Source organism: Malaclemys terrapin, chromosome 2 (assembly GCF_027887155.1).
Source record: "Malaclemys terrapin pileata isolate rMalTer1 chromosome 2, rMalTer1.hap1, whole genome shotgun sequence".
Taxonomy (NCBI): Eukaryota; Metazoa; Chordata; order Testudines; family Emydidae; genus Malaclemys; species Malaclemys terrapin.
The window spans coordinates 153,240,731-153,253,623 of record NC_071506.1 but is presented as its reverse complement, the minus strand read 5'-3'; the positions used below and the strand labels follow the sequence as shown (position 1 = coordinate 153,253,623).

The following is a 12,893-nucleotide window of genomic DNA, read 5'->3' as shown; positions in this document are numbered from 1 at the left end:
CGGTGAGTTACATAGCACTGTGCACACTACCACTTATGCTGGCGAAACTTATGTCGCTCGGGGGGGTGGCGGGGGAGGGTTTCACAACCCTGAGTGACATAAGTTTTGCCAATATATGTAGAAGTGTAGACATGGCCTAAGTAACTTTCCGAAACCTGAGGAAGAGCTCTGTGTAGCTGGAAAGCCTGTCTCTCTCACCAGCAGAAGTTGGTCCAATAAAAGGTAGTTGTGATATTACCCTGGTGTTATCTGGACCGGTGATCTGCTAGGTCACTCCAATCCTTGACTCTGGGAGCCAGCCTTACCCCACTCTGCTGCAAGATTCTCCACTCCTGGGGTGCTCACGCACAGCCTCTGGCATGTAAGCTGCTCCTTGGAGTGTGCAACTGAATGACACTAGCCAGTATCTCCGGTCCCAGACACAACCCTAGGAACCTCCGTCTTGCAGTGTCCAGTTATCCCCACTGGCCTCTGCAAGCTTATATGAGTTCATAAATTTAACAAAGAAAATGATATGTACCAGGCTTGTTATCCCAAGGGGAGTCTCTGACACGCTTCAAACCAAATGCACTGCTTCGGGTAGAATAAACAAATAGATTTTAAGTGATTATAAGTCAAAACATAAGTCAGATTTGGTCAAATAAAATACGGTAACTTCTTGCTTAACGTTGTAGTTATGTTCCTGAAAAATGCAACTTTAAGCGAAACGATGTTAAGCTAATCCAATTTCCCCATAAGAATTAATGTAAATGGGGGTGGGGAGGTTTAGATTCCAGGGAATTTTTTTTTGCCAGACAAAAGGCATTATATACATTTTAAACAAGCAATTTAATACTACAATCATCATTGCTGAGTATGAAGCAATGGGAGGTGCCCCCGCCTTACCCCACACAGGCACAGCCCACTGGCACTGCAGACAATGAGGCAGGCAAGGAGGCTGAAGGTGCCGTAGGCTAGGAGGAGCACATGAAGCTGCAGCTGCTGCAGCTTCCCCTACTGTGCAAGCACCAGGAGCGGGGGACTCAACCCTCGGCCCACCCACTCCACCCCTTTCCCTCAAGCCCCCACCCTTAATCCGCCTCTTCTTCCTCCCACCTCCTCCCCCTTTACTCCGCATGCCGCATCCTCACTCCTCTCCCTCCCTCCCCTGCCTCCTGCCCGCAGTAATCGAGTTCATCAGGGGAGGGAGGGAAGCCTGCATGCCGAGTCCTCGCTCCTCCCCCCTCCCACCTGAACGCTGCAAATCAGCCGATTGCCGCGGGCAGGAGGCGGGAGAGAGGAGGGAGAAGGCACTGATCCGCGGGGTCCACTGGCGGGCGGGAGGCGCTGGGGGGGCATAGGGGAGCTGATGGGGGGCTGCCAGCTGTGGACAAAGCAGGCAGCCAAACGACGTTATAGGGGAGCATTGCACAACTTTAAACAAGCAGGTTCTGTAATGGAGCAGGGACACAAGATCGAAGCAACGTTAAGCGAGAGGACATTAAGTGGGGAGTTACTGTAAAAGCAAAACGCATTCTAAGCTGATCTTAACACTTTCAGTGCCCTTACAAACTTAGATGCTTTTCACCACAGGCTGGCTGGTTGCCCTTCAGCCAGGCTCTCCCCTTTGATCAGAGCTTCAGTCGCTTGGTGGTGATGTCTGCAGATGGAGGTGGAAGAGAGGAAGAGCATGGCAAATGTCTCTCCCTTTTATCATGTTCTTTCTTCCCTCTTGGCTTTGCCCTGTCCCCCTTCCGAGTCAGGTGAGCATTACCTCATCGCAGTCCCAAACTGACCAAAGGAAGGGAGTGACTCACTCGAGAGTCCCACAGATCCTTTGTTGTTGCCTAGGCCAGTGTCCTTTGTTCCTGTGAGGCTGGGCTGAGTTTGTCCCGTACATGCCCTGATGAGGTGTGAACTGCCCCTCTACTCTTGGGGGAGTTTTTGCCCAGGCTTGCTTTAAGCCATGAGGACACATTTTCAGCCTCATAACTATATACATGAAATTATAACCTATAACATTACTATAACAACAATGCTCAGTGTATCATGAGGCTTCCAAAGACACAACATGACAAACTTTGCATTGGATACCAACCATTTTATAAGGGTGAACATGGGGGTGCTGGGTGTTCCCGCGAGGTACAAAACATCACAGTATTACCTCTCACACTTTCTCTCTCTAATAACCTGGGACCGACACAGCTACAACAACACTGCATGCAACAATGGAAGATTTCTTAAAGTGTGGCACCCAACACTGGACACAATACTCCAGGTGAGGCCTCACCACTGCCAAGTAAAGTGGGAGCCTCCGACATCCCTTTTGCATACTTCAATTGACTACTCTTTAGGACTTCCTCCTCCTGCCTGCTGCTAATGACTACCTTCTCCGACATTCCCTAATGCCTATTTTCCCCAGATTCTGTCCCCATTCTTCCTCATGGCTGCTCCAGACTTCTCTTCATAATTGACCCAGACTTGCTCCCTCTTCCTCTACCACCTTGCCTTACAGCAGGGGTTCTCAAACTCGGGGGCAGGACACCTCAGGGGGTCGCGAGGTTATTACATGGGGGGGGGGGTCGCAAGCTGACAGCCTCCACCCCAAACCCCGCTTTGCCTCCAACATTTATAATGGTGTTATAAATTAAAAACACTTGTTTATATATTTAAGGGGAGGGGGGTCACACTCATAGGCTTGCTACGTGAAAGGGATCACCAGTACAATAGTTTGAGAACCACTGCCTTACAGCTAAACCAGGAGCGGGCAAACTTTTTGGCCCAAGGGCCACATCTGGGTATGGAAATTGTATGGCGGGCCATGAATGCTCACAAAATTGGGGGTTGGGGTGCAGGAGAGGGTGAGGACTCTGGCAGGGGGTGCGGGCTCTATGGGTCCAGAAATTAGGAGTTCAGTGTGCAGGAAGGGGCTGCGGGCTGGGGCACAGGGTTGAGCTGCGGGGAGGGGGAGGGGGGGAGGACTCCATGCTGTCCTGTCCAAAGGTGCTGCCCCTGCAGCTCCCATTGGCCATGGTTCCTGGCCAATAGGAACTGCGGAGGCAGCGCTTGGGGCAGGGGCAGCTGCGGAGCCCCTTGGCTGCCCCTACATGTAGGAGCTGGAGGGGGGACATGCTGCTGCTTCCAGAAGCCTGCATGGAGCCATGGTATGCCTGAAGCGGGACAAGCCCCCGACCCCGCTCCCCGACTGGCGCGCCGGAGCGGGGCAAGCCCCAGACCCTGCTCCTGGTGGGTGCTCGAGAGCCGGATTAAAATATCTGAAGGGCCGGATGCAGCCCCCAGGCCGTAGTTTACCTACCCCTGAGCTAAGCCATCCACCTTTAATTTTAAAACAGCTTCCATTTCTAAGCATTCTATTTACACTTCACAGGAACAAGTTAATTTATTAGTGACTAGGCCAAATGCTAATATCATCCTAATTCCTAGAGACCTAAATAAAGTAATTGCTATCTCCTTCACGAATGCTACATTAGATATCAGTGCTCACAAACAAGTGTCGGGGCACTAGCTTCAATATGAAAATCCTACAATTAGGCTTGACCTAATTACAAAAACAAAAAACGTGGTTCTTTAGTCTCCTTGAAGAGGAGGTAATGTCTGTCAAATGTGGCCTTATGTTGCATCTATCTGTAACTAAACTCAACAAGAAAGCAGAACCTTCCACTCTACTTAAGCAGCAGCACTGTAAAAGCACACCACTTTCTGCACATAAAGTCTAAGTGCCTACATCATATAACACTGAATTCCATTGTTGTTGAGGGTTTTTTTGGTTTTAAGGTCTCTCTCCATGTGAAGACACTGTAGACCTCAATCAATTACTACTGAATTCTGGTTGGTGTCCCTGATTGTCTAATTGTTTGGGGCTTTTTTGGTGATGTCTAAGTACCCTGCAGTGCAGAGGTGAGACCTCATCTCTCTCTCTCCCCCTCACACACACACTTATGTCTATTACCTGTAATGGGCAGGGGGAGAAGGGGGAGGGGGCAGAGGGAAGAAACAGCAACTAAAACCATATACACCCGTTGTCCTCTAGCCTTCTTCCCCCCACCCCTCTTTTAGTTCTTTAATAATCAACTGCCTCTTGGCTCGTTCCTTCATTTCCACTCCCACAATATCCAGCAACCCCACACTTTGGGGATGGCCTCTTGTTAACTTAATTTTTAAATAAAAAAAGTTGAGTTGAGAGCCCTAAACCAGTTTACTCTTCAGGCCGTTAAGCACAGGCCAACCACTCCTGTACCTGAAAACTGTAGTCTTGCTGGGAAAAGGGATGGTGGTTTTCCTTTGAAGCACTGCTGCTAACTGCTCCAGTCACATTAAAATTAAACCACTGCTTCCCCTTCAGTGCTTAGCAGTGCTGCAGTATCTGTGCTGTGCCTACAGACCAGAGGGGAGACTAATAAATAGCCTGTTTGGGGATCCCAATTCAATTTCTTAAGTAAGATACATTGGCAAGGGGACAAGAGAAGCTGCTGGGAATTGGGAATACAGTAGGAAAAAGAAGGGTAAGAGTTGCCATTTTAAATTGGAACCACTAACTTATTTCCCTAAGAGCATGAATGCCTTTATTCTCATATCCAAAATTGGGAGCTAGGCAATAGTCCCAATAGAAACTGAGATTTGAATATTTGAGCCACAGTCTGCTGCTGAAAGGGCATTAGCCTTAATGGAGACACAGAAGGAGAATTCCACAATTTATATAAAAAGGTGAGGAAGAAAATTGCAGCCATGCTGCCAGGCAGCAGAAAGGCCCCAGAGTCAGTGTTGAAGCAGAGATCTTGAGACTGGCTGGGTTCTGGAAGTTGTCCCATTGCTCATTCCACCTAGTGGCTACAGATTAGCTCTTACTTCTTGGATTTCTCATCTTGGACAAATATAGATTGGTAAACTGCACTATTGTTTCCAGTCAGCTTCACATTCTGCTTCTCCTGTACTAACGCAATGTTGTATTATTTGGGTTACAAACCCTGCGGGGGAATGGAATTCCTTCAAAATGTTTCCACTGAAACGTGAAACAAAACAAAACAAATCACAAACATTTCTGTTTAACCTTTTGTAAAAACTTGTTTTCTTGAACTAAGTTTGGGCCTAAATTTACCTGAAAGTGTCCCTTTAGTTCAGGAATTATGCACATATGTGAAAGGGGGGGAAATCCGTCAATAAATATTGTCATAGCAATGCAATATTTTCAAAAACCTAATGGTATTTCCACTAGGATACAATACTAATAATGGAATCATGGTTATTGTATATAGTTATAGCCTACACGGATTACAATGGGAGCTTATATTGTCACATTTCTGTTAACGTGGTATTAAAGGCCTACCTAATCTAGGTTAGTCTTTGACCACTGACGTCAATCATAATAATACTTCGTTCTTATGACACCTTTCATCTCGAGTATTTTTGAAATTTATTCACTCTCCTGGCTGCCCTGTGACATCGGTAAGTGTTATGCACTCTTTAAAAATGAGTGAACAGTGGCATCGAAAGGTTATGTAACCTGGCCAAGATGCCACAGTGGCAGTTGGGAATATAAACTCTCCAGTCTCATTAATTCTCTTTAATATTTTATGCACAACTTGTTCTGTTTTTCTGGTCACCATTTAAGAAAAGAAAATGGTTTTAACTACAAGGAGAAACCTGTTAAAATAAAACTAGGCCTCTTAAACCAGCAGCAGCCAACAAATTTAGAACAAGGGCTGTTGATGGTCTCATTGCTCTTATGGTAACTCACTTATTTGAACCTCAAGTACAGTACCACATGTAATATATAAAATTACCAGGTTATCCCAAGAGCCCTGAAGCACAAGAAGGAGTTAATGAGGGAGTAGTAGTTTGACTCCTTCATTGCCTTGTTTCAGTTTGACTAAGCCTAAATGCCACTGAACATAACACGTGCACGCGTGTGTGTATACACGGGTACTGCTCATGAATTGCTGGTAATAGATCTCACAGTAACAGCCACAGGTCTTGTTTATCCATGGACAGTGGGGAAAAAAACAAAACATGGTTGATAACATTGCTTCAGCTGATTGTTGGGAGACCTACTGTAGCACTGGCTGCTGACACCATTTTCAAGAAAGACAGTGTCATACAACTTTACTTGTAGCAAGTAAGGCCCACTGCAGGGACCTTGAGCACTGCTGCACCTTGGTTCCTTTTATTCTCTGCCTGTGGCACATCATAACCTAGTCTCCTGTGGGTCTCATTTATTTGGGTCTCATTTTGGTTGTTAGCTTTAATGTGCAGGTGCTGAGCGATATTGGAGGCCTGTGGTACACAGGACATCAGACTACTAGCTGATCTTCTGGCCTTGCACTCTATGACTCGAAGTTAGTTAACACCAGTGCTAACATGACAACAGTAGGGAGTCCCAACATTGATAACTGGTGTTAGCAACCAGGGAACACTCTTCCAAAATATTGTTATTATTGATGCCACCTCAGAGGCAGTTTAGTGCACAGAGCACTGACCAACAAGTGAGACCCACATTCTATTCCTAGCTCTGCCAATGGCTTACTGGGCATTCCTAAGCAAATACATTACCCCATCTGTACTTCATTTTCCCCAGTATTGCCAACCCTAAAATTTTAAAAGAAATCAGTCAGTTCCCAAAAAAGTGGCTTAAAAATCATGATACTTTTGCGGGGAAGGGAGGTGCGGTCATTGGCTTCTGGTTTTTGTGTCCTTTGAAGGTTTTTTTTCTGCAACCACAAGAAATACAAACTTAAGAAGCAACAACAACAAGGCAGATGCTGGTATTTTCAGGTAATCACTGGTCTCCAGTACCTGGGCCCTTAAATAAAACACCAAATATCGTGACACTCATGATAAAAATCATGAGTTAGCAACACTTCCATTTGTAAAATGAGGATAATTATTCTTATCTTTGTGATGTGCTTTTAAGCTCCCTGGATGAAAAGTGAGAATAGTGGTGTTATTACATCAACATGTAGTGGTATAATACATGATGCAGAAAATAAGGGAGTTAAAAATTTTTTGCGATCCATTCTTAAAAGCCCCCCCAAAAGCTTATTCAACATAATGAAACATTTATGTTAAATGTACTTAGGAAAGCATAAATCAGCATAAAAACAGAGCAAATAGGAATAATGTGTTAGAGCTAGTATTGTGATTTCTCTCTCTCTCCACTTCTAAATCATTCTGTATTCATACTTCAGTATTACCATTTTTTAGTATAAACAAAATTCAGATGCCTACATCTGAGAAAAGTTTACAAGATTGAGATGAGGTTAGCTGATTAGATTTCAATCACAGTTTTGTCCCGAAAAGCAAAGAATGCTGGATCCAGTCCTTAAGGTCAATGAGAATATCTTCACAGACATTAATGGGCTCTGGAACAGACTATTAGTTCTCACTGATGTTACTGTAACATTTTTTTACATCCTAAACACAATACAGAATTATAATTAAAAATATACTGTTCATATAGTACACCCATAATCATTGAGTCTTCTGAAAATACTTAATACCCCTTATTGTTAATCTCCCACAATGTACAATGCTCACAAAGTTCTTTAGTCCTCTCCTAAATCACCTGCCAAATAATTATCTAGTGACAGCAGAGGACAAACAAAAGATGTGGCAATTTCTTAGCTGTATTATCCTCCCTATACTTCTCAAAATATCTCAAATCCCACAAAATTGTGTTAAGCAAAAAAAGAATTTAGAAACTAGTCACTTGCCTCACATTTAACAAAACTGGCATTACATTTTATTGAAAGAACTCTGCTTTGAAAACTGTGCTCCCAAATAATATTTCTACTCATGGAAACAACAACTGGGGAAGCTGTGTCAAAAGTCTTATGATCTACAGTATTCTTTCAATGACTGATCAATCTGTTCAGCCAGTGTATATTACTAGGCTACTTTTTCTTCAATAATCTTATATCCGACCAACATATTCTTCTGTGCCTCTTTTAGAGATTATTAGCCATAGGGAATAACCTCCCTTCATGCTAATTTGACTGATTTATATTAGCAGTCTTATGTTAAGCATAAATGCACAAGGGAAAGTACTGTAGTTTTTTCTGAGCTGTCCCTTGGTACACCCATTATTATGTATACAATTATTCTGATTTTGCCCTATTATTAAAATTATTACCGCAGCAGGGAGTGATCAGATGACTAGCTCATCAAATCTTTATCTTCTGGAAAGTCTATTTTTGCTCAACAGTACTAGCCTGATAATCACGTAGCATCCACTGGGGGAAAAAATGCACACATGACATCTCAAAAATTGGACAAGCTCGTGCATAAGAATTACCAACCAAAGAATAAAATTATCAGTTCTTCCTCAGCTTCCCCACTCTCATGTGAGGGGATAAACCAACTCACCAACCAGTATATTGATGAAGCTCCCACAAGTGTCAGTATTTCATTCCCTTTTCCCTCAGGGATGCACTTATTGTTAAAACACAACAGAGGGTCCTGTGGCACCTTTAAGACTAACAGAAGTATTGGAGCATAAGCTTTTGTGGGTGAATGCCCACTTCATCAGACTTGCTCCAATACTTCTGTTAGTCTTAAAGGTGCCACAGGACCCTCTGTTGCTTTTTACAGATTCAGACTAACACGGCTACCCCTCTGATACTTGTTAAAACACAGTTCATCATCACTGAAGACAGGTAAACCAGGTCCTGTCACCTAGCCTCTCCTCCGGCCCCTGTCTCAGCAATCTTATGCTGCTCCCTACCCAGCAGGTATCCCCAGCCAAGTCTTCCACCTAGCTAGTATAGGAAGACCCCTTTCCTCATCCACAGTCTCCTACAGGAACCTCTCTGCTCCCTGCAGCAATCCCCCTTTAAGTGAGCAGTTTGTTGGCCTTCTTTCCCCCCTGCTGGGAGGCAGCTGATTAGCCCAACTCCCTTGAAGGGCATCCATGCTGTGGTGGTGTCCAAAAGCACGTCACTATATCTCATTCTACCAGGTATCCAGCATGCCTTGCTGCAAAGAGTGTTGAACTTGACTGACCCTATCCACAGCAGTGAGACCACCATTTTCAGCACCATTTTAAAAAGCTGCATAAATAATTTTTAACATGCATTTTCCAAATGCTCATTTTCCCAGTGTAAGTGGGGGTTGGGATGTTAGTGGCAAGAGCATACTGAACACTCAACATTCAAGGAGTTCTTCTGTGATCTATTTGTTAATGTTGAAAGTTCTAATCTGAAGAGCACTGAAATCAATGGAAGACTTTCTTCTGATTGGCATGGACTCTGAATCAGACCCTACTTGTATAAGGCAGATTGTACATTTGTACCTCTAAATCACCCTTTTTCTTCTATCCCGTTTTCTCTCTTTTGTCAGGAGGCATATTGTATGGTGGATTTATGGAAAACTGATTGGTAGAGTAAATTGCCCTTGTCTGAGACAAGAACAAATTGTATATATCAAAATATTCTGAATATCTTTTATTGCTTAAATTTAGAATAAAGATTTTTTTTTTTGTTAAAAGAAGAAGAAAAGAGAAATAAGAATGAAATATCTTGGCAAATAGTTGATTCTTATATCCATTTTCCATTCTAATATAATTGTGCCCAATCTTGCACTTTTTACACAGGCAAATTCACTAATTTATTGTATAGTATCTTTGCCTGAATAAGAAATGCAGGAGTAGGTGCATATGCTGATTGTATGTATAAGAATTGCCTAAAAGGCACCAGATTACCTGTGGACAGAACAGTAACTTATCACAAGGATGAAAGTTGTTAGGGGGCATTCAGCTAGTTCACTTGTTACATAGGGCTTCCACCCACTTTGTGACTATGTTTCTTACACAGGAAACTATGCCAAGTAAATAGGTCTCTGATAAAAAGTGAGGAAATACAGCGAGCCTTATTTTAGATGGTGTCTAAGGCAAAGAACAGTTTTATATCAGCAATAGTGTGGAACTTTAATTAGGACGAAGTGGGCACACTTGTTCACAATTGCCTTAATCCATTTCAAAGTTTGTTAGCAATAAATTCCAGTGCTTTCTATGCTACTCTTCTCAGGTTCTCATACCATGGCATCTGAATTTGTGAATTTAAAATGATGACAAAGAAAGCAATACAAAAAGAGTATTCAAGGTAAACAGAGTTAGAAAGTCAGCTCAGTAAATTGTTATAAATTAAATGCTTAGCACTTCACATTTCAGAGATTCTCTCTTGCTGTCCATACTAATGCAGAGAATGCTACCCTATTTTTTCCCCCATTGATTTAATCCATCCTTTGCCAATATCATTACACAGCATCCTGTAAGAGTTTCCTAAACACAGTGCTTCACTGGTAAGGTGGCAGGGACTGGTGCCTACAAATGGTTCACTACCTGCTGAAGAGGTTGCAGCAGCACTAGCTTGTCAATGACGCCACATGGAGAGAGGTAAAAGAACAAGATAAAGCAGGCTGTATGAGGGGGAGGGAATTAGGCCCCTTCACTCCATCACAAAATCAATAGTTATAACTGCACACTAGCAAGCCCCAAACAAGCAGCAATTAGCAGTATATCTATAGGATATTTCTATAACCATAATCAATGTCTGTTTAAATATTCTCAATCATCAACCCAACCTGCTATGTGTTTTGCAATAGGCTTTTTTTTTTTAAATCCCCTTTCTCCCACAAATTAAGCAAAAATATTGTATGGTGGGTTTTTTGAAAAGTAGTTTTAAATTAAAATATAGACAAATTCTTTATGTAATCCCCAATTACATAATTCTTGAGTGCACTAAAAAGATGTCCTTCTATGTGTATCAAAGTAGAGTTCAAAACAGATAATGTTTTAACATTCATGGTGGAAAGTAGAAAAAAGTCTAATGAATAATAAACAAGCAGTAAACAGATCTTTCCAAAACACAAACACGGCAGGGAGGCTTCAAAACCAAAAGCAACCATGAGATGAAAAAGAAACAGAAAACACAGAGCCCACCCCCAAATAAATGAGACAATCGATATTCTGCATTGAGGCAAAATTTTGTGATGCACTGAGCAAAGCAGCAGCAACGTTGTTTGTTTTCTGTAAACTGCTATCTGCAAATTCCTCTCGGGATACCTCGAGCCACAGTGCACCCTATTTTACAGTCTCCTCCTATGGATGTTCTGGCAGAGGGAAGTCCACGTTTGACAATCAAATACAGCCTAGGTGTGCATTGCCATCAGCGACCCCAGGCTCACAGGGAAGAGACTAAGAAATACAGAGGATGTTTTGTAAACAGCAATAGGGATCCTAATAAGGCACATTTGCAAAGCAGCAGCTTCCACAGTAATTTATCCCTTAGCGCCAGCGATGGATGGCTGCATTTGGCTAGGTCTAGAAAAGGTAAAAGGCGTCCGGCGAGTTACCTGCTCCCCGAAGTCGATGGCTATATTGGTGATGCCCAAAGGAACCAAGAATCGGATCAGGGGCCAGTAGTTAGTGAGCGCTGGAAATTTCACCATAGTCCCAGCTGTGCGAGGACCCCAAACACATCTGCCGTAGCAGGGAAACTGCAAGGGGGGAGGAATGGGGAAAGAAGGGAAAAAAGAGAGAAAAGAAAAGCCCCCTAAAAATCAAGCTTCTGGCTTGGCTGGGGGAGGCTCTGCATCTAGCGACAGCAGCAGCAGCGAAGCGGTCTCTTCTCTCCTCCTCCGCTCGCTCTGCTCCGCTCTGCGCGGTGTGTTGCTGTCTTAGCAAGAGATCCAAAAGATCAAGTCCATCCCTGCTGCCCTCCTCCCACACAACAATGATCTGCTGCTGCTGGGGGAAAAAAGAGGAGGGACACCACCACCACCAGAAATTTCTGCGGGCGGGTTTTCCATTATAGGAGCTAGGGCACACACACAAAAATGAGGTAGGTACCCTGGCTTAGCCTAGCCGGCAGCAGGGGGATGGGAGCAGGGGTGGGAACAAAAACAAACCAACCACCGGCATGGGGCAGGATGAGCCGGGCTGTCTCGCCGCCGCCGCCTCCTTCCCCAAGCTGTGGGAGGAGAGGGACGCAGGAGGATGGCTGAGGCTCCTTGGCGGCCGCCTCGGCGGTGCAGAAAACGGGCTGAGGCCGGAGACGCTGCGCCCCGGCCCAGCTATGTCTCCTCTCTCGGCGTCTGCCTCTCTAAACACGTGGGTTTTGACACACACCCGGCCTCATTTCAGGAGGGGAGGGGAAAGAGCGGCATCTCTCTGCTCCTCCTAACGCCGGCGCCCGGGCACAGCAGCACCTCTAGCTGCTGCAGCCCGCACAGGAGAAGCGGCTGGTGCTTGCTGAGCAGGACAGTAAACAAGTGTGCGTGTTGTACATGAGGTGTGCGCGCGTAGGTGTACAGCGAGTGTGGCTATACAAATGACTGTGTGTAAATGTGCATTCTCCTCCATACACTGCATTTATGCACATACACACTAGACATAGGCATGATACACATATATACAACATACTTTCCACACACAGGCTCACAGCACATTGTATGTACAGTGCAGGTGTCAGTTTGTGTACAGTAGCTGTGGTTTTTTTGGGGGGTGTGCACATTGCCACATTGTGTATGTAAGTGTGGTGTGTGTACATTCATATGGATGTAACTGTGGTGATTTTGCATGTACAATATCTGCATTTCTATGTGTACATGCATGTCTACATCTAGCATGCATCTGTTAATGCCCTCTGCTGTGCTCCAAGGCACTGCCACATAATGGAGCTACAGTCAGCAGAAGTGTGCAGTTTTCTGTTCCTCCATGCGTTGTACCAACACTAGTCTGTAAACTTCTCCCCCGGTCTGGTTTTAGGATTTATGAAGTCCCAAGCAAAAGTGGAGCTTTACAGTGCTTGGAGCAGGACTTCATCTGTGAGTTGCCCACTTGCCTCCCTGTCTTGTTCTACTGAAAAAGTGTGGAAGAGTGAGCTGGCCTGCAAGTTGCACAT

General features: G+C 44.3%; 1 protein-coding gene across 1 annotated transcript in view; it reads right to left on the bottom strand.

Moving 5' to 3' along the window:
• Window positions 1–12,052, bottom strand: part of ANKH (ANKH inorganic pyrophosphate transport regulator) — a 149,680-nt gene extending 137,628 nt beyond the window's left edge. Inside the window, exons 1-2 of the mRNA XM_054018446.1 lie at window positions 11,903–12,052; window positions 11,344–11,487 (exon numbers count right to left, since the gene is read on the bottom strand). Of these exons, the coding sequence (XP_053874421.1) occupies window positions 11,344–11,487; window positions 11,903–11,911 (153 nt within the window). The 5' untranslated portion in view covers window positions 11,912–12,052. The remainder of the gene's footprint in view (window positions 1–11,343; window positions 11,488–11,902) is intronic.
• Window positions 12,053–12,893: the final 841 nt, after the last annotated feature.